Source organism: Podarcis raffonei, chromosome 14, assembly GCF_027172205.1.
Source record: "Podarcis raffonei isolate rPodRaf1 chromosome 14, rPodRaf1.pri, whole genome shotgun sequence".
In the NCBI taxonomy this organism is placed as follows: domain Eukaryota; kingdom Metazoa; phylum Chordata; class Lepidosauria; order Squamata; family Lacertidae; genus Podarcis; species Podarcis raffonei.
In genome coordinates, this window is record NC_070615.1 from 53,140,378 (window position 1) to 53,161,612 (window position 21,235).

Genomic DNA, 21,235 nt, shown 5'->3' on the forward strand with positions numbered 1-21,235 from the left:
CTCGCATGACGTTATTCCCGCGCCGGAAGTCGGGTCGGCGTGAAGGGAGCAATGGCGAGGCTGGAGGTGCTGCGCGGCGGGCGATGCCTCCTCCGCCTCCTGGTCCGCCCGGGAGCCGCGGCGGCGGCGGGAGCAGGTGAGGGAGGCCGGGCCCTGGCGAGGCCCCGGGAGGAGGAGGTGGCGGCTGCTGCTTCCCTGGGCGCCGCGTGACCCTGGCGACCCCCCGCCCCCTCTGACCCCGCAGGCCGCGCGATGTCCGTCCCCGCCGCGGATCTGGCCCGGGAAGCCCCGGGGGCGGCGTCACAAGAAAAAGACGTCTAGTTCAGGGGATGCCAACGTTTTTTTGGCCATGCCCCACATAAGCATCTCTCAATTCCTGATCCCCGTTTAATTCTTATTCTTCTCCTTATTATTCAAAAAGTGAATTCCTGTTCACGTGGAGGAAGCCTAAAAGGCCATTCATGTTAATACAGTGGTACCTCGGGTTACATACGCTTCAGATTACACACGCTTCAGGTTACAGACTCCGCTAACCCAGAAATAGTGCTTCAGGTTAAGAACTTTGCTTCAGGATGAGAACAGAAATCGTGCTCTGGAGGTGTGGCGGCAGGAGGAGGCCCTATTAGCTAAAGTGGTACCTCAGGTTAAGAACAGTTTCAGGTTAAGAACGGATCTCCAGAACGAACTAAGTTCTTTTTTTTTTTTAATATTTTTTATTAAACAGTTTTTATAATCACACAAACATAACATAAAAACAGCAAATACATAAACAAACAAAAACAAAAACAAAACAAAAAACAAGTATCATTTCATATCTTAATTTCATATACCTTTCTTCCCCGACTTCCTCATGCCTCCCTTTTCTGTATTCCAGATTCTAATCAATTATTCAGCAAATCTTCCCTTATTTTACTTTAATTTTAAGTTAATCTTCCTTATTCTCCTTGTCTTAACCATTACTAATAGTAACCATTTACTTTCCAGTCCAACATCATTCTAACTTTCATTAATTTTGTAATATTTCTTTAGATTCCTTGAACTTTTTCAATTCTTCTTCCGCTGCTTCTCTTCCCTGGTTTCGGATTCTGCTTGTCATTTCTGCCAAGCCCATGTAGTCCATCACCTTCATCTGCCATTCTTCCAGTGTGGGTAGATCCTGTGTCTTCCAGTACTTTGCGATGAGTATTCTAGCTGCTGTTGTAGCATACATAAAGAAAGTTATATCCGTCTTTAACACCCCTTGGCCGACAATGCCCAAGAGAAAGGCCTCTGGTTTCTTAGGGAAGGTATATTTAAATACCTTTTTAAGTTCATTATAGATCATTTCCCAGAATGCCTTAATCTTCGGGCACGTCCACCAAAGGTGAAAAAATGTACCTTCCTTTTCTTTACATTTCCAACATTTATTATCAGGCAAATGGTAAATCTTTGCAAGCTTGACTGGGGTTATGTACCACCTATAAATCATTTTCATAATATTTTCTCTTAAGGCATTACATGCCGTGAATTTCATCCCGGTAGTCCACAACTTTTCCCAATCAGCAAACAAAATATTATGACCAATGTCCTGAGCCCATTTAATCATAGTTGATTTAACCGTTTCATCTTGTGTATTCCATTTCAGCAGCAAATTGTACATTTTTGACAAATTCTTAGTACTGGATTCTAACAATTCAGTCTCCAATTTTGATTTTTCCACCTGGAAACCAATTTTACTGTCCAATTTAAACACTTCATTTATTTGGTGATAGTGCAACCAATCTCTCACCTTCCCTTTTAATTTCTCAAAACTCTGCAATCTCAGTTTGTCCCCTTCCTTTTCCAGAATTTCCCAATATCTTGGCCACTTCGACTCCATATTTAACTTTTTAACTGCCTTAGCTTCCATTGGCGACAGCCACCTTGGGGTTTTGTTTTCCAGCAAATCTTTATATCTGACCCAGACATTTAATAGTGCTTTTCTGACAATATGGTTTTTAAAACTTTTATGTGCTTTAACCTTGTCATACCACAAATATGCATGCCACCCAAAAATATTGTTAAAACCTTCCAAATCCAAAATGTCTGTATTTTCAAGAAGCAGCCAATCTTTTAGCCAGCAGAAAGCTGCCGCTTCATAGTACAGTTTAAAGTCTGGCAGGGCAAACCCCCCTCTTTCCTTTGAATCCGTTAATATCTTAAATTTAATTCTGGGCTTCTTGCCCTGCCAGACAAATTTAGATATATCTTTTTGCCACTTCTTGAAACAGTCCATTTTATCCATTATTTGTAATGCTTGGAACAAAAACAACATTCTTGGCAATACATTCATTTTTATAACTGCAATTCGACCTAACAAGGAAAGCTTCAAGTTTGACCAAATTTCCAAATCTTTTTTCACTTCTGTCCAAGTTTTTTCATAATTATCTTTAAATAGGTTCACATTCTTAGCTGTCATATTTATACCCAAATATTTCACTTTTTTAACCACAGTCAACCCCGTCTCATTCTGAAACCTTTCTTTTTCAACCTGTGTTAAATTTTTCTCCAATACCTTAGTCTTTAACTTATTCAATTTAAATCCTGCCATTTGACCAAACTCTTGAATTATTTCCAAAACTCTTTTCGTGCTAGCTTCTGGCTCTTGTAATGTAAGTACTAGGTCATCTGCAAATGCTCTCAGTTTGTATTGTTTAGCTCCGACCTGGATCCCTTTAACCAGCTGGTCCCCCCTAATCATATTAAGCAAAACCTCCAGGACCGATATAAAAAGTAGTGGGGAGATAGGGCACCCCTGACGTGTCCCTTTTTCAATCTTGAACTCTTCTGTAACCACATTATTTACAATTAATTTTGCTTTCTGTTCAGAGTATATTGCACCTATACCATTTTCAAACCCTTGGCCTACCCCCATCCCCCGGAGGTTCTTCAACATAAAACTCCAAGATATGTTGTCAAAGGCTTTCTCGGCGTCCACAAATATCAAAACAGCCTTAGTGTTTATATTCACTTCCAACTTCTCCAAAATGTCAATTATATTCCTTACGTTGTCCGACAAATGCCTTTTCGGGAGAAAGCCCGCTTGGTCCCCATGAATCTCCTCCATCAGAACTCTTTTCAATCTCTTTGCTAAAATATCAGCAAAGATTTTGTAATCCACATTTAGTAACGAGATGGGTCGGTAGTTCTTAAGTTGGGTCTTTTCAGTCTCTGTCTTTGGTATAAGTGTGATGTAGGCCTCCCTCCACGTATCGGGTGCCTTCCTCCCCTCCATGATCTCGTTGCAGACTTCCTTCAAAGGTTGTATCAACCCTTCCTTCACAACTTTGTAATATTTGGAAGTCAGTCCATCCGGTCCAGGTGATTTGCCCAACGTCATGCTTTGAATGGCATCTTCTATTTCCTGTGCTGATATCTCCTGGTTCAAAATTGTCTTACTTTCCTGCGAAATCTTTTTCAGCCCATTTTTCTCGAGGAATTGTTGTATGTCCATTTCTTTCTGCGGCCCTTGTGTATACAGTTGTCTAAAGTAGCTCTGAAAACAGTTCCTAATTTCCACTGGGTTACATATGTTCTTTCCCTCCACTTCTATATTTGTTACCGTGTTGAGTTTTTGTCTCTTCTTTATTTGCCAAGCCAATAACTTGCCACATTTATCTGCAGATTCAAAAGTCTTCTGTCTCATTTGTTTAATTTTCCATTCTATTTCTTGATTCATCAGTTCCATATATTGTGTTTGATACAATTTAATTTCTCTTAAAATCTCTTGCGATTTTGGCTTCAATCTTAGTTTCCTTTCCCCTTCTTTTATCTTTTCCAAAATTTTCTCTTTCCTCTCATTTTGCTTTCTTTTCTTTAATGTATTTTGTTGTATCAAAAACCCTCTCATCACGGCTTTACTTGCGTCCCATACTATTCTTTTTTCTACTTTAGTCCTTAAGTTGATTTCAAAATAATCTTTCAGAGTTTTTTGGGCCTTCTTGCAAATCTCCTCGTCTCTAAATAAGGTGTCATTCATTCTCCATCTGAAGGAGCCAGTTGTTGTTTGCTTCATCACCATCTTTACTGCGTTATGGTCGGAGAAGGTTTTTGGGCAGATTTCCACTTTCTTTATGTTCGACGCCATACTGCTAGTCACCCAAATTTGGTCAATCCGTGTCCATGTCATTTTGGCTTCAGAAAAGAAGGTTCCCTCTCTTTCTAATGGGTGTTTTGTTCTCCAAATGTCAATCAAGTCCATGTTGTCAGTCATTTCAAAAAAAAGTTTTTGGTAGTCTTCCGTCTTTTGTGACTACCTGTCTTTGTGCTTTATCCATATTTGTTGAAACTACTCCATTCATGTCCCCCATCATAATTAAATTGTAATCCATATAATCCATCAAAATCTCATGCAACTTCTTAAAGAATTCAGCTTTCCCTTCATTTGGTGCATAGATTCCCACTATCAAAAACTTTTCTCCTTGAAATTGAATTTCAATTGCCAAATATCTTCCTTGATCATCTTTAAAAATTTGTTTCGGTTGCAAATTTTCCTTTGCATAGATCACCACTCCTCTCTTTTTAACTCTGTCTGAAGATATAAATTCTTGTCCCAATCTTTTGTTTATTAATAATTTTCTATGTGCTCTTGTCACATGAGTCTCTTGTAAGCAAATCAAGTCCAATTGGTCTTTCTTTAAAGCATGAAGTATATTTTTTCTTTTTCTGGGAATGTTTAAACCGTTACAGTTCCAGGTTAGAAGTTGCAGAGCCATGATGGGGTTATTTACTTCCTCCTACAGCTCCCAATTGTTGTTCGTCTTTTGTCGGTGGTTCCGTGTCCGTATCTAGTGGTCCCTTGCTTGAAGGGTGTCCTTGTCCTGGAAACGTCTCTTTCTGTAGGTCTTCTTCGTGTTCTCCTAAGAACTTGTCTTTATCACTCACTGTCTTTATTCTTCTTTTCTTCCCCTTGTATTTAAAAGACAAGCCTTGGGGAAACTCCCACCTGAATGGTATGTAGTTCCTTTTCAGCAGTGTCACCAAGTCCTTGTATGGACCTCTTGCATCCAAAATACTTTTGGGAATGTCTTTAAAAATCTCAATGTGAAAATCTTCAATTTGAAGGGTTGTTTGATAATGCAGGTTCAGTATTTTGTCTCTCTCCTCCTTTGATCTTAAAGTTATTAAGCAGTCTCTGGGTCTGTTCTTCCTCTGCCTTGTTCCCAGTCTGAATGCACTCTCAATCTTAAATTTTTCTTTATCCAGCTCCTGCTTCCAAAAGTCAGAAAATTCTTTTGTCAAGTAGTCCACCAAGTTGTCTCCTTCCTTTTCCGGCACGAGTCTAATCCTTAGGTTCCTCTCCTTGCGTTGCATATCCTGCATAGAAAGTGCCAGCTCGTACTCATCTAGTTTCCTGTACACCGGTGGAAATTTTTCCTCGGCAGCAGTTGCAATTTCTTTAGCTTCCTCAGCTATCTTTCGTGTTGTAGATGAATCTTCAAGTAGTTTCCCAATTGCTTCTGCATTAGAGTTCACTTTGTTCCCAAGGTCAGTTATACTTTTTGTATTTAAATCGATTTTCCCAGAGATTTCTTCAATTTTCTTATTTGTTTCAGCGCCTTGCTTTTTTAATTCCTCCAAAGAGTCATTTATTTTCCCCAATGCCTTAGCAAATGCTTCTTCTGAAGACATTATTTTCACTTTTGCCTTTGAGACAGCTGCAGTTCCAGAGGCTCCTGATACAGAAGCCCTTCTTTGCATAGAAAGATCGACTTTGTATTGTCTACCAGATCTCAAGGTTGTTTCTTGTGAGTCCTCTTTCTCTTTACCATCTGCCATAACAAAGTCTTTCACTCAAGGTCATTCCCACACTCTTAAGCGTTACTTTTTAACCTTCTTGTAACAACAGTCCTTAGCCGGTTCCTTTTCTCCGGCAGTCCGACCCCCAGGTGAAGGAGCAGCAATAAACAGTTCAATTTCTTTTGAGCAGGCAGAGAAGCACTTTAACGTCTTCTTCCCCCCCCCTCCTGCCTTCGGGGGAGGGAGTTCTTTACTTGGTGGTGGATTTCTTAGTTCGCAAAACTCTCCTGTCAGAAAGTTACAGCTTGAATGCCTTTCGCTTTGATCTTGCTACAGAACGGAAAGCAGACTTCCTTTTTAGTGCTTGTCCGTCTCGGTGCCCAAATTCTTTAATTTTAACGTCCAATTATATTTTAGAGTTCAGTCCTACTCACGGAAAATTGGTCTTTTAATCCAAATTCACCGGAAGAAGTCAGCGCTCTCCGCTAATGGCGACGCGGCTTCACTTCGCAGGCTGGGTAGAAGCGACTCTCAGCACCGCTCCACACACCCTCCGCTGTTTCGTAGCCTTTAGAAAGGCTATTTCACAACGTCGGGGGGGGCGCAAAGGTGCCCGCCGAGTCTCCAGTTCACAGGCTACGCGCCTGTGATTTTTGAGGGTCCCCGCTCCGCCGTGGCTGCAGGACCCGAACCCACGAAGCAGATCTCTCCTGGAGCTCCGGGAGAAATCCGCCATTAAGCGCTGGCGCTAACCGGAAGTGAGAACGAACTAAGTTCTTAACACGAGGTACCACTGTGACTCTTGAATTGCCACCCTTAAAAATCAATTCTCTCTCGTGGGGTGTGTACCCCACGTTGGGAACCACAGTTCGAATTCTCTTATGGGGTACTTAGAGCCCCGTCTAGAGAAAGCAGAGGCCAACCAGCGTATTATTGAGAATCAAAGCAGCTACTAAGCCTGATCTTCATTAACAGAGAATAAACTGTTGCAACAGAGTTCCCTCCCTCCTTGCGAGCAGACAAGAGAGGCCCAGAACAATGGTGCACAGGCCTCTATAAAGATTTTTGAAATTGCCCACCCTGTAACCCAAGACCACCCCCCAAAATATCATACATACATCACAGAAGGAGGCGGTCTGCAGCAGAAATTTGAGAGTGTTGCTTCTCTCCTGTCTGCCAGGATACCTGATAATGCCTTACTTGATTGCATTTTCTGGGCAGTCTGGCCATTCTTTTGTGATGGTAAATCTTCTTCCTGAATCTTCTACGCGTATTGATAGTGTGCTCAGCTTAACAGATACTTGCTAGACTGTATGTGCAGGGAGGTGTAAGCCCCTACAAGACCATTGGAAAGCTGCTCCCATTTCCTTCCTCCTTGCAGAGAAATATTTGAGGTCAATTTGGGAGAGTCAAAATAGCTTCAGGATTGCTCTCCAGTACCATTTCAGACATGTGGAGTATATACTTACGTATGTGCATTTGCCTTGTACATTTATGAACATTTATTCTATATTGGAGACCTTAGAATTCTTATAACAGCGGGTAGCATCCTCTAAAGCTCCGCGTTCAGAAGGGTCCCTGGCCCACCACCCAATGCTTCTTCCGTTTCAGGTCCAAGGGCCGTACTCCTGCCCCGACCGGCCCCTCCGCTGCTGCCTCCAGGGCTGAGCTGGGCGTCCAGGAAGAGTTACAGCTCGCAAGCTGCCCAGAGTGATGAGGAGGCCCCTCCGCTGCATCGACTGACCAGCAACCCCGAGGCAGTCCCAGGTCAGGCTCCCCCTCCCCTGGAGTCAAGCCACACTCTTTCCTGGGCCCTGCTGTGGGGGGCAAAGGAGCAGCCCTTTGCCGAGAACAGCAGCAGCAGCCCTTTCCTCTCCTCTCCATCTTGCAGGTTCTGCCTCCAGGCATGAGTTTCAAGCAGAGACCAAGGAGCTGCTGGATATCGTGGCCCGCTCTCTCTACTCGGAGAAGGAGGTAGGCTGGCCGCTCCTGCCCTGGTGCATCCCAAGGGTCCTTTTGCAGGGCTGCAGCCAGCGTCTGCCACTGTCCATGCCTGCTGCGCTGGCTTGACCCTAACTCCTCGTTGGGGGATCCTGAGCCCTGGTAGTGGCTGCTGCCTTAATTTGAAGCAACTTCCCTAATGCAGACATTTGGAGGGCATCACTGCACCCCTTCTGCAGTGGAAAGCAGTTTCCCCATGTTAGTGGAAAGCAGGTGCTCTGCGTTACAGACTCAGCCCTCCTCTCACCTCAGGTGGGAAGCCGTCCTTGTGCCTCTTAGGGAATTTGGCTGATGTAGCGCCTTGCCCAACATGTCTTTCCTCAAAGCTGCACACTCCACAGTCCGTGGAGCTTCCCTGAAGCCCTCCAACTCCTGGGAACTGCAAGGACCAGAACAGGCTCCCAGCAAAGGGAGTGAGTTGAAGGGCTTGAGGAGTCAGATCAGACTGGGGTGGCAGTGCAGTCTGCTTGCAAATCCAGGGTAGCTCCAACAAACTTTTCACGTTGGTGACACACTTTTTAGATGTGCATCATTTCATGACAGAGAAATTCAGTTTTGCTAGCAAACCGGAGGTTTAACTAACCCCTTTCCAGCTCTGGGATGAGTGTAGGGAGCATTCATGTAACATACCTGCTTCTTCTTCTTCTTCTTTGGCAATCCCTCGTAGCTTGTCTTCCATAAACACGGTTTTAACAATGAGTCCATAAGGGACTGTGGAGGCCAATGCTAGATCCTTACGTCCTTCCACAGTGGGACATTGGATTCCGGGCAGGAGTTGATCACGGAGTGGATTTGCCAAGCATGCCTTCCTCTTAGCTCATTTCTCCCTTGTGTCTTGAGTTCGAGTGTCCTCAAAGCCCAGGACACCTTTGATAAAGGCTGTTCTCCAGTTGGAGCACTCGCAGGCAAGGGTTTCCCAATTGTTGGTGTTTATACTACATTTTTAAAGATTTGCCTTGAGACAGTCTTTAAACCTCTTTTGTTGACCACCAGCATTACTGCAGCTGACACACTAACATGCCACGACACACAGTTTGGAAAGCTCTGCTCTAGAGGATGCCTCCTGCTACAGTGTGTGGAGTCTCCCCTGCCTTTGGCTAGTGGGGGTAGGAAGGCATGACCCACTTCCATCTGGTGTGGGGCGCTGCTCCACACTCGAGAGCCACTCCCCTGCTGTCTCTGGGGTGCCCGTTTGCATCAGCGTGGCCTCTCCCTGCAGGTGTTTATCCGAGAGCTGATCTCCAACTGCAGTGATGCTTTAGAAAAATTGCGCCACAAGCTGATGTCCAAAGGGGAGATCCTGCCAGAACTGGAAATCCACCTTGAGACAGACTCCAAAGAAGGAACCATCACCATCCAGGTACTGCTGCCGAGTGGATGACTTGCGCCAGAACTCCCCAGACTTCTCTGTTTGTTCCTACTCCTTGGCCAGGGCTGCCAAGGAAGGTCTCTGGACCGGAGAGATTTTGCTGCCTCTGGCCCAAGGGGGACTGGTGTGGGGATTCTGCCTAGCTTGAGACGCGGCTTTGGCCACAGCTACCCAATGAGCTTGGTGTCTGGTGGGATTTGGCCCTGACTTAACTTCTGACCTTGGCGCTGGACCCCATAGACCAACCTTCTGGTGCTTTGCTCAGATCAGGGCTGATCTTTCATAAACAGCTAGAAACAATGCTGCTGTGAAATCTCTCTCTTGCCCGAGTCTGTGCAGATGGGGGAGCGTTGCCCTCCTTATCTCAAAGTGGGGGCCAGGACATGACACAGATGTCTTTGCCATTCTCTTCCCTGCAGGACACAGGCATCGGGATGACCCAGGAGGAGCTAATCTCTAATCTTGGGACCATCGCCAGGTCTGGCTCCAAGGTAACGGGGCAGGAGGCTTTTGGGCAGCGGGTGCAGGCTCTGGGGGTGCAGCTAGGCTTGCCACAGTTCCAGGGCGGAACAATCCCTGAGGCTACAAGGAGAGGGGGCACTGGCACCTGGCACCTTGGTGACCCACCTCAGAGTTGTTGGGAAGTGGCTAGACATCTGTCAGGGCAGCCTGGCTGCAAGCAAGGGGCTTTGTGTTCTCAGGCCTTCCTGGAGACGTTGCGGAGCCAGGCGGAAGCCGGCAGCAGGATCATTGGCCAGTTTGGAGTGGGCTTCTACTCGGCCTTCATGGTGGCGGATCGGGTGGAAGTTTTCTCACAGTCTGCAGAGCCAGGCAGCCCTGGGTGCTATTGGCACTCGGATGGGTAAGTGTGCTCCGGAGGGAGCTGGGCAAGCCTGGGCAGCAGGCAGGAGGAAGTGTAGGTTGCAGGCAGAAATCTTGGATTTTTAAAAATTTAAATCAGGTTTTTTCAATTTAAATTGGATTTTTAAAATAAAAGGCTTTTGGAGGAAAAAAAACTTTCTAAAGATAGTACTCTATTTAAGTTGCATTATAGTCCATAGTAAAACTCAGTCTAGTGTTGTTTTTTTAAAAAAAATGTTTAACCACATCAGTTAACAAACATGGATATATATACTGTAACGTTATTGTTTTAGTTAAATAAGTTGTTCAAATTGTTATTAAGGAAACGGTTTTCTAATCCTAGTTCTGGGACATTTGAGATCTCGGAAGCCTCTGGAGTTCAAACAGGGACGAAAATAATTCTCCACCTCAAGGAAGACTGCAAGGAGTTCGCCAACGAGGAGCGCGTCAAAGGTGATGGCCGTGCGCCTGGGTGGGGTTCCCCAGGGTGGCTTGGTGGGGGTTGGCTTGGGGAGTGGGTGTCTGTGAGGGGCGAGAAAGGCTTTGCACCTAGAAGCTCCCAGTCTCAGTCTCTGGCAGCATCTCCTGTGAAGACCAGAACTCCAAAGAGCTGCCACCAAAAGCGGGCAGTTAATTGCTTAAGTTGGACCGTTGGCATGGCATGGATTCGCTGTCACTGGCTTCTGGGCTTGTTAAGTGCCAGGTTGAGAAGCGGGGGCTGGGGGGGGGCCTTTCTGACCTCTTCCGGCCCTCCATGTGCAACATACCTGTGGTGGACCTCAATGCTCTCACTGTTCTGCCTTCCAGGATCCCCTCAGCATCCAGCCTTTCCTTTCCTAGTGGGCTGCTGTGGGCTGGTCCACCGTGTTTCTGGGCTCCCCTTGGGTGGGTGGGCCAGTGGGCACCTCTGGAGTTTGGGTGTCCTGGGCAGGGCTGTTGACCAAGGTTGATCATCAAACCCCTTCCTTCCTTCCACTAGAGGTCATCACAAAGTACAGCAACTTTGTTGGCTACCCCCTCTTCCTCGACGGTCGACGTGTCAACGCCATGCAGGTAAGGCGGCTGCAGACTTGCGCTGCTTGGGCCCCAAACATGCAGAATAATAATAATAATAATAATAATAATAATAATAATAATAATAATAATAATGAAATATTGTTAAGTATACCCCGCCCTCCCCAGCCAACACCAGTTATAAAAATAATTGATTAAAATACAACTTAAAAACTTAAGATTAAAGTACAACATTAAAATGAAGCCTCCCGGTCCTCTTCCGCCCTGCTCAGACCAAGGTGCTGGTCAGGAGGAGCTGTCTCTTAGGAAAGGCTCCGGGCCAGGAAGCCCTGCCTGGGATTTTGCCTTCGCCCTGGGTTTTGTGGGGGTCCTGTGCAAGTGGCTCTGAGGAGCAGCTCCCCCTCTAGAGCACAGGGCCAACATTTGCTCTCTCCTGTGAGTTGCCAGAAGGACAGTGGAGGATGCTTCTCAATGCCGGGTCCTCTTCCCACGGCCTTTTAATTTCAGGGTGGGGTAGTGGCTTGGAGAAGGTTGCCAATGCTCTCCTAGTCCCATGCTTGGTCCGCTTTGGGGGCAGGAGAATTATTCTGGGCTCCCCTTTGCTATTCTGCCTGGAGCCTCGGAGTGTTTTGGGCTCGCCTCTGGACCAAACTCCTCCTGGCAGCAATGGCATTGGCTGTCCCTTGTGCCCTCTGAATGCCTCAGCAGCCTCTGCCCCCCGTCCCCCCTCCCTCTCCGCAGGCCCTCTGGACCCTGGAGCCAAAGGACATTGGGGACTGGCAGCACAAGGACTTCTACCGCTTCATTGCTCAGGCCTACGACGAGCCGCGCTACATCCTCCATTACAAGACAGACGCGCCTCTCAACATCCGCAGCATCTTCTATGTCCCAGAGGCGGTGAGGGCCCTGGGGGTCCCCCACTCCCTTCCAGAGGCACTGAGGGGGGGTCTGCAGGAGGGGGGCAGCCCCACCCCAGGATGGAGGTTGAGCCGGGTCCCTCCCACCTGGCAGAACATCCGGTTTCAACCTGGGCAACCCAGTCAGATGGGTGGGGTAGAAAGAATAACACCATTATTGTGGCTTCCTGTGCCTCTAGAAGCCCTCCATGTTTGACGTCAGCCGGGAGCTGGGCTCCAGCGTCTCTCTCTACAGCCGCAAGGTCCTCATCCTGACCAAAGCCACAGACATCTTGCCAAAATGGCTCCGCTTCCTGAAAGGTAGCCACCCACCCCTTTGCAGGTGCCCTGAGCAGGCAGGGGGGTTGTTTCTGGGCCACAGCTCCCCCTTGCCCTCCCTCCCCCTGACGCTGCCCCTCCCTCTGTTTGGTGCAGGAGTCGTGGACAGCGAAGATCTCCCTCTGAACCTCAGCCGGGAGCTGCTCCAGGAGAGCGCACTCGTCAGGTGAGCTACCTGCGGGCCGTGTCCGTGTGCGTCCCTCCAGCCCTGGTGCTTTTCTGGAAGCGATTCTGCCGTGGCCTCCAAGGGGGCGCTTGAGGCTCCGCTCACTGATCCGCCTTCCCCAAGGCAGGCTGTTGGTCTGCCCTGCCCACTGTCGGCTGCTCTGGCTGGCAGTGGCCCTCCAAGGTTCCCCTTGTCGGGATTCACAGAATGCTGTGTGAGATAGTAAGTCTGCAGGATAGAGTTTGCTAGCTGATTCAACTGGCTGATGCAATCGTCCTGCAATACTTTCTATGCAAGTGCTGGGTCAGAATGACTCGGTAGTAGTGTGCTGTCAGTTGATTGGCTGTCATCTGTTTAAAAGGGAAACCTTTCCAGCAGTAAAGGGGTGGTGTAGAGAAGTGTGGTCAGAGAGAGAGAGAGGTCTTCCTATTTGTCTTAAGGTGCAGCCAGGTACTCTGACTGTATGAACTGCTTCTGTATTATAGCCTGTAGATATTTGTATACATAAAAAGGTAAAGGTACCCCTGCCCGTATGGGCCAGTCTTGACAGACTCTAGGGTTGTGCGCTCATCTCACTCTAGAGGCCGGGAGCCAGCGCTGTCCGCAGACACTTCCGGGTCACGTGGCCAGCGTGACAAGCTGCATCTGGCGGGCCAGCGCAGCACACGGAACGCCGTTTACCTTCCCGCTAGTAAGCGGTCCCTATTTATCTACTTGCACCCGGGGGTTCTTTGGAACTGCTAGGTTGGCAGGCGCTGGGACTGAGCGACGGGAGCGCACCCTGCCGCGGGGATTCGAACCGCCAACCTTTCGATTGGCAAGTCCTAGGCACTGAGGCTTTTACCCACAGCGCCACCCGCTTCCCATTATTTGTATACATAGCTCACAATAAATATACTGCACTGAAGAACCTGGAAGTCTGCGCATTTCTGTTAAAGCGTCACGGAGAATTCACGACACCCCTTTCCTTTTTTTTTTTTTTACAAAGTAATAATAAAAAATAAGAATAAACATGTGCACTCCACTACTGAGATCATTCCATTGTAACTATCCAACCTCCCAAAATTTCAACACCTCTTGCGATGGTTTGACCCCTTTCTGTTCTAACAGTACCAATTCTACAAACACCCTCCATATCTCCTCAGAGTCATTTCTCCCGAGTATTCCCCGCCTTACCTTAATGTGGCACATGTTAATGTATCATTAATAGCTATATCCCACACCTCTTTATACCCTTCTTCTATTTTATATTTTGTTTGCCCCTTCCACTTCCTAGCTGTAATAACTTGCGCAGCTGCCAAGAAATTTGTGAGCAAGTCCTTCATTGCCTGCAATCCTTCCACCTCATCGTAAATTGATAACAGGGCTACCTCTGGACTTTCGGTCAGCTTTTACCCAGGGATTTCTGTTACCTCCTTAGACACCCTTTGCCAGAAAAATTGGGTCCCCCTTTCCTGCCTGCTCCTTTGGGCTGGGCCCTGGCTCCTTCTCCTGCAGGTCTTCTCCCTTCTTGGTCACCAGGGGGCATGGATTGGGGCCCTCCCGGTGTTGCTGTGACTCCTGCTCCCATCAGCCCCGGCCCCTGTTGTGGCTTATGCCAGGAGTTGGGATCCCAGCAGGCAGAGGTGCGATTGGTTGAAATGCTTTTGGGAGGCTTCTTGGTCACACAGCAATGCCAACTTCTTCATTTTATATATATAAATTTTTATTTTTAAACATATCATTTTCAGCAGTAATTAAACATACTTTTACATCTTATTCAAATTTTTTTTACTTCCATCAGTCCTGTCTGAAAATTTTCCAATCTAATCTCTTAGTATGCATTTCTTATTTTCTTTATTACATTTCAAACTCATATCCAATATCTCTATCTTTTTCTGCTTTGTAACACTTTGTATATTTCTCTGTACGAAACTTCTTGTAGTCCTACTAGCGTGATTTGTTGGTTACAATTGCTCTTCAAATAGTTCATATACTTCTTCCAATCTTCTGTGAATCTCTGGTCCCGCAGGTTTTGAATCCTTCCTGTCATTTTGTCCAGTTCTGCATAGTCCATTAATTTCACCTGCCGTTCTTCTTTTGTCAAAATTTCTTAAGAGCAATGTCGACTTCACTTAGATTGCACATGGCACCTAGGCAAATCTTTTGGTGAAGGGGGGAAAGAATAGAAACCCTCCTCCCGGCCAGAGGTGCTTCAGCCCATCACTGACTGCAGTCTTTCCTCCACTGCCTCTCCTGCCCCTCTTTTAATCTTTGGGGCTTCCAAGCACTTCTCTCCCCACCCCCCACCCCAGTCTCCCTGATGTTGGGTGTTGTCCTGCAGGAAGCTCCGGGGAGTCTTGCAACAGAGGCTGATCAAGTTCTTCATTGAGCAGAGCAAGAAGGACCCCGAGAAGTACGCCAAGTTCTTTGAGGACTACGGGCTCTTCATGCGCGAGGGGATTGTCACCATCGCCGAGCAGGATGTCAAGGTGTGTTGAGGGACAGCTGAGGGGCGAGGTTTATTCTTGCCAAGTTTCCAGAGGGAGGTGGGAAACTGGGTGTGATGCCACCTGCTTCATTTATTTCATAAAATTGGATTGTAAAACACACCCTCAAAGCTTTTTACTTGGGCAGCGGATACCTTGATGAGGGGTGAGGGTTCTGCCTCCTTTCATGGAACTTTGAAGTGTCAGGCATAGCTCTAATGGCTTTAGCCCAAACGTAGCAGAGTTTTCCTGCACAGCGAAGAAGCTAGTTGAGGTGGAAATGACTAGTCAGCTAGACTCAGAATAACTATTTACAGGATTTATTAAAAGGAAAAATAAAACCAGCAGAGTTTCTGCATACAAAACAAAGCAAAATAAATCCTTTCTTTCTCTCTCTCTCTCTTAACCATACACAGCACTCCTACTCCTAACTCCTAACACACCCAACATCACACTGTGCTAGCAATCCCTAGATAACAGAGTTGAGTGCTGGTCGTTAACCAATCAGAGTAAGTAGCTTCTAGGTCAAGCAGACCTTGGCTTTCTGCCAAGAGTAAATTGACACTGCCTTGAGTTAATTGTGTGAAGCCAGAATCTGTAAGTTTCCCATGAGAACCAATTAACAGAAACTGAACATCCTTTGCCCTGTGACTGACTGGACTCTCCTTCGCAGGAAGAGATAGCTAAGCTGCTTCGCTACGAGTCCTCGGCGCTGCCCGCTGGCCAGCTGACCAGCCTCTCGGACTATGCCGGCCGCATGCAGGCTGGCAGCCGGAACATCTACTACCTGTGCTCTCCCAACCGCCACCTGGCCGAGCACTCTCCCTACTACGAAGCCATGAAGAAGAAGGACGTGGAGGTGAGCAGGAGAGCAAAGGGGGGCCTGGGAAGCAAAGCCCCAGCCGGGGCCTGTGGGAGCCCCTTTCCCAGCAAGTGCTTTGGGGTTGGGCACCAGGAGCAGAGGAGGAAGCCCTGTGACCGGGGTGGTGGTGGTCATTCTCCCTTTCCTTGGAACTGAGGACCCCCCCCAAAAAAAATTGGCCCCCGCAGGTACTATTCTGCTACGAGCAGTTTGATGAACTGACCCTCCTGCACCTCCGGGAGTTTGACAAGAAGAAGCTGATGTCTGTGGAGACGGATATCGTCGTCGACCACTACAAGGAGGAGAAGTTTGAGGAGAAGCACCCAGGTGGGCTTCTGCTGTGCGGCGGGAAGAGGGTGTGAGCCCTTTTCAAGCAGAGTTGGCTGCCTAGCTTGGAGGAGGTGGGGAATCGCCCATCTTGGAGGGGTGGGAATACCCCAGGAGGCATCCCAGAGACTGGCCTCTTGTCAGCACTCCCCACCCTCTCAGGAAGGACTTCGTGGCTGTGACTGAGGAGTTTCTCTCCTCTTCCCCCACCCTGATCCATTTCCCTGTGTTCCTCCTCCTCCTGCAGCAGAAGAGTCTCTGAGTGCCTCGGTTGCAGAGGAGCTCCTGGCCTGGATGAGGAATGCACTTGGCCCACGGGTTGCTGCCATCAAGGTGAGGGTCCGGGGCAGGCGGGCAAGTAATAATTATAATAATTTCATTATTTATATCCTGCCCATCTGGCTTGGTTTCCCCAGCCACTTTGGGTGGCTTACAGCACATGAAACATTGTAAAACATCAGACACAAAACATTTTTCGATACAGGGTTGCCTTCAGATGTCTTCTAAAAGTCAGATAGTTGTTTATTTCCTTGACATCTGGTGGGAGGGCGTTCCACAGGGCAGGTGCCACCACTGAGAAGGCCCTCTGCCTGGCTCTCTGTAACCTCACATCTCGCAGGGAGGGAACTGCCAGAAGGCCCTCAGATCTGGACCTCAGTGTCCAGGCAGAACGATGGGGGTGGAGACGCTCCTTCAGGTATACTGGGCTGAGGCCGTTTAGGGCTTTCAAGGTCAGCACCAACACTTTGAATTTTGCTCGGAAACGTACTGGGAGCCAATGTAGGTCTTTCAAGACCGGTGTTATGTGGTCTCGTTGGCTGCTCTCAGTCACCAGTCTGGCTGCTGCATTCTGGATTGCAGTTTTTGGGTCACCTTCAAAGGTAACCCTGTGTAGAGCACATGGCAGTCCAGGCGGGAGATAACCAGAGCATGCACCACTCTGGCCTGAGTGGCAGGCCTTAGTTTGCACACAATCTAGGGAGAACATTTTGGCCGCCTTGAGGGCTTGGGTCTCGGGAAGCCCCCTTGCTGGGCTTCAGCGAGGCCTTTCCAGGAACGGGTGTCGCTGGGAGCTCTTTCTGAAGCCACAGTGTGATGTGTCAGGATGGTGATGATTATTTGTGTGAAGGGCTGAGAGCATAAATGACTGGAAACAGGGCGGTTGTGGGGGATCTGGGCAAATCCATGTACTGGGCAAATCCATGTTTCCTCTCTTCCTGGGACCTGGTGGGGAGGCAGGAGGGGCTGCTAGCCTTGACCTCACCCCCCTCCTTCCTGCTGCCCTACAGGTGACTCCCCGCCTGGAGATGCACCCGGCCATGATCACCGTGCTGGAGATGGGTGCTGCCCGCCACTTCCTCCGGATGCAGCAGCTGGCCAAGACCACTGAGGAGCGGGCTCAGATCCTTCAGCCCACGCTGGAGATCAATACTGGGTATTGGATTTGGGGGTGGGCGGGAGGACAGGCAGAGCTGGACCTGGGGGAGGGGGGATCCGAAGGCATTTGCCTTCCAGCAGGTGCTGGTCAAGGTACCCATGGCTACCTCCAGCCCTGGACGTGATGCACTGGGAACCGCATTGTCGCCCGCACATCCTGCTTTCAGACGCCTCCTTTTGGGGCCTCTGCAAGGGCTCTCCTTGGGGAGGGCAGAGGGGGTGGGCACAGGTGGAGAGGAGGCTTTGGGGAAGGAAGCCCATGCGCTCTGCCTGTTGCAGCACTCAAACTGCCCCTTTGTCTTCCCTTGCTAGGCACGCTCTGATCAAGAAGCTCAACCAGCTCCGCTCCAGCCAGCCTGATCTGGCCCTTATGCTGCTTGACCAGGTGAGCTAGCTTCTGCTTCCTCCTCAGGGGAGAAGCCTAGGCACACAGAGGGGCACATGGACTGCCAGCATCTCGTCATGCCCTCAGGAGAGCAGTGGAAAGGGGTGGGGGAGGTGTCCAGTGCCTTTGCAATGTCTGGAGCTGAGACAGCTGGCACCTGCAGCCTCCACAAGCAGGGAACAGTGTAACCCCCTGCCACCCCCATGTGGATTCCTTGGGACCTCTCTGAGAGCCTTTGAGGGGTGGGCAGAAGAATCATAGAATTATAGAGTTGGAAGGGGCCAAGCGGATCGTGTAGTCCAGCCCCCAGGAGAGCAGTTACTGAGGGAAATGCGCCCCTCCTGTCATGTTTTCCTTGCCCACTCCTGGCTGGCATTCAGAGCAGAATCCCATCTCTGTCCATTGGTGCTCCTGCCATACCCTGGGACACAGTAAGCCAAGGTAGCCCCCCTCTACCCCAACCCGCTTCATTGTTCCTTCCTTCGCTGGCAGATCTACGACAACGCCATGATAGCAGCAGGCCTGAATGACGACCCCCGGCCGATGGTGAACCGGCTGAACGAGCTCCTTGCCAAAGCCCTGGAGAAGCACTGAGAGTCCTGCCTGGAGCAGAGCTGGGGCATCCTGCCTGTCTTCAGAGGGGTGCTTGGCCTGGCTTGCCTGCTCTTTTGGCGAGCTCTTGGCCTGGGCTCCCATATCCGGATCGTGGCCCATTGGAAAGAGCAGAGGGGCCAGAGTTGAGCCACCTGGAGCCATGGTCCTTTATTTCAGAACGTGTGTTTGCGCAGCCGGCTGTCAGGTGTGTGTTTCTGGACTTGCCTGCAGGCTGCGTGTGTTGGCAGTACCTCTAAGTAAAGACTTTTAAACCCCCAGTTCTGAAATGTATCGCCCTGTTTTTATTCTGAGCCTGTCTTTGAGTGCGTGGTTCTTGGATCCCTTCTAAAATGCGCATGGGAAGAGAGTGGCTCCGCACTGTTCACAAAACGCACTGGCAATTAGGACCAAGTGCTTCTAAGCATGCTCAGAGCTCCCCCCCATGGCAGATGCAAGGAGCAGATCTTTTCCTGCAGCAGTGAGTTCCGCAGGCTTAGGTTGGAAGGTCAAACAAGAGTACAGCCAAGAAATTGAAGCAAAGCAGCGGCCAAGAGGCCTGATCTTTATTGTTGCAACAAGGCTCCCAGCTACAACATAGAAGCAGAGAGAAGCCCAGATCAATGGGTTACATCTGTATTTCAAAGTTTTCCAAAGTTTCGCATAATACATCTCAGAATGCATCATCAAGACATCATAGATACGTCAGAAAAAGTGTGGTCTCGGGTAGATCCAGGCATGCCCCTGTCACTCAAATATAGTCTCTTACACTCACTCCATCACAGTACAAAGGAAAGCATTTACAGTTTCCAGGTCCCGGAGTCAAGTCAAATAAACCCCTTTGTCTTGGCCATTGTTGTAAACAAAAAATGCCCTTTTCCCTTATGGGGTATCCAAGAGCCCATATAGAGTCCTTACATAGGTTCCCTATTGGTAGGAGAATATAACAGAGGCCAACCAGAGAATATTGAGAAGCAAAGCAGCTAGTAAGCTTGATCTTTATCGAGAGCCAGTGTGGTGTAGTGGTTAAGAGCGGTAGTCTCGTAATCTGGGGAACTGGGTTCGCGTCTCCGCTCCTCCACATGCAGCTGCTGGGTGACCTTGGGCCAGTCACACTTCTTTGAAGTCTCTCAGCCCCACTCACCTCACAGGGTGTTTGTTGTGGGGGAGGAAGGGAAAGGAGAATGTTAGCCACTTTGAGACTCCTTCGGGTAGTGATAAAGCGGGATATCAAATCCAAACTCTTCTTCTTCTTATTGATCTGTTGCAACAGGGTGCTCCCCTCACCCGCAGGAAAGGAGGAAGACCCAGAAAAATTGTGTGCAAGGCCTTATAAAGACTTTTGAAATTGCCACCCTGTAGATCAAGACCACCCCCAGAAACATCATACATACATCACAGAAGGGGTGTAACCTAAGACCACCCCTCAGATACATCATACCTACATCACAGAAATGCGGTCTAAACAGAAATTTAAATGTTGTTTATCTCTTGTCCTTGTTTATCTCCTGTCTGGCAGGTTACTTGATTAGATTGCCTGGGGAGCCTGGCCATCTTTTGTAGTGGTAAATACTTAGTTCCTGGGCCGGTCACAGGCTCACACCCCATTCAAACACAGACATACCCTTAAGACAGGATTTGTGAAGGAAAAGACAATGGGGAGGCTTTTCCATTTTGACCTTGTAGAGAAAAGATTTGGTCAGTTTAGGAATAAAAATGATTCCAGGTTGGCCTTCCTGTGCTGATCTATGTATGTGCTTGGTTGGTGAATATTATCATATATTTAAGAGCATAAAATTCCTATCACACCATCCCACTATGGGGTAGGCATTGTGATTGAGATGACGATCTGTCTGACACTCTTGGGGCAGGATATCACCCTTATACCTCACTTCCCTGGATCCTAAATGCCATTGGAACTGAGAAGATTGATACGAGTGATTTCCTATGAAATTCATTCTCTTATTGAGCCACTATATGGATACAGTTATCAGCGATTTGGTATTGACGCTTTCCCTGTTTTCCCTTGTTGGAGTCTCAGGCTCCTGAGCCGAGCTCCCTTCGCAGATGCAATCAATGCCTTTGCAGAGATGTCGCTGTTATTTTCTCTTGACACGGGAGGATTTGCTTTGACAGGTGAAAGGCAGGAAAATGTACGTGAATGGTTTGGTGACATGCAGGGGAGACTCCTCGTGGGGTGTGTGTCGGGGGTCTCTCACTCCCCCTTCCAGTTTTCTCAGTCGCTGTGCATTGCAAAAGGGGCAGCGTCCCAGTCCGGGTGAAGAGGGGGCTTGGCAGAGCTCGCCTGGCCCTTGGCTACCCCAGGCAGCTGCCTCGTTGAGGGGCAAGTCAAGCAGCCAGACTTCTGCCCAGAGGGAAGCCTCGGCCGCCCTTGGACCTGAGCAAGAACCAGCCGGGGGTTTGGAAGGGGAGACGAGGCCCAGACCATGGGGAGGGATGCACCCGCAGAATCCTAGGAGGGGGGGTGTCCCAGGGTCATCTAGTCCCGTGTTGCCCAATCTTGGGGCTCCAGCAGTTTTCAGACTACAATTCCCATCATCCCTGACCACTCGTCTTACTAGCGAAAGATGATGGGAGTGGTAGTCCAAAAACTACAGCGTCTCGGCTCGGTGGCGTCATCATCCGGCGCAGAGGTAGATCCGCCCATCGGCTCCCAGCATGCTCCGCGCCGCCCCACCCGGCGCCTCCGGAACCCCTTCAGGGGGCGGGGAGGCGCTTCCGCTTCGCATCCCGGCCGCTCT

At 48.7% G+C, this 21,235-nt stretch overlaps 1 protein-coding gene across 2 annotated transcripts; it reads left to right on the forward strand.

Annotated features, from left to right (window-relative positions):
- Positions 1–14: 14 nt before the first annotated feature.
- TRAP1 (TNF receptor associated protein 1) lies at positions 15–18,754 on the forward strand. Of its 2 annotated transcripts, none has more exons than XM_053365756.1 (18): positions 15–136; positions 7,369–7,524; positions 7,649–7,731; positions 8,978–9,118; positions 9,547–9,618; positions 9,829–9,989; positions 10,332–10,441; positions 10,968–11,041; positions 11,744–11,899; positions 12,099–12,219; positions 12,334–12,403; positions 14,727–14,874; positions 15,545–15,730; positions 15,922–16,060; positions 16,308–16,393; positions 17,350–17,495; positions 17,810–17,882; positions 18,375–18,754. In XM_053365756.1, exons 1-18 carry the CDS (start codon positions 52–54, stop codon positions 18,474–18,476), a joined length of 2,109 nt encoding a protein of 702 aa, XP_053221731.1. In that variant the 5' UTR covers positions 15–51; the 3' UTR covers positions 18,477–18,754. The 2 variants fall into 2 exon arrangements, with proteins under 2 accessions (XP_053221731.1, XP_053221732.1); XM_053365757.1 differs by having other exon boundaries at positions 16,311–16,393.
- The last annotated feature ends 2,481 nt before the right edge of the window (positions 18,755–21,235 follow it).

Bases quoted from the DNA above. Each gene is read 5' to 3' on its own strand.
- TRAP1 (XM_053365756.1), top strand. From the start codon at position 52: ATGGCGAGGCTGGAGGTGCTGCGCGGCGGGCGATGCCTCCTCCGCCTC. The intron at 9,990-10,331 runs GTAAGTGTGCTC...TTCTAATCCTAG, and splicing joins TGCTATTGGCACTCGGATGG to TTCTGGGACATTTGAGATCT. The intron at 12,404-14,726 runs GTGAGCTACCTG...GTTGTCCTGCAG, and splicing joins CAGGAGAGCGCACTCGTCAG to GAAGCTCCGGGGAGTCTTGC.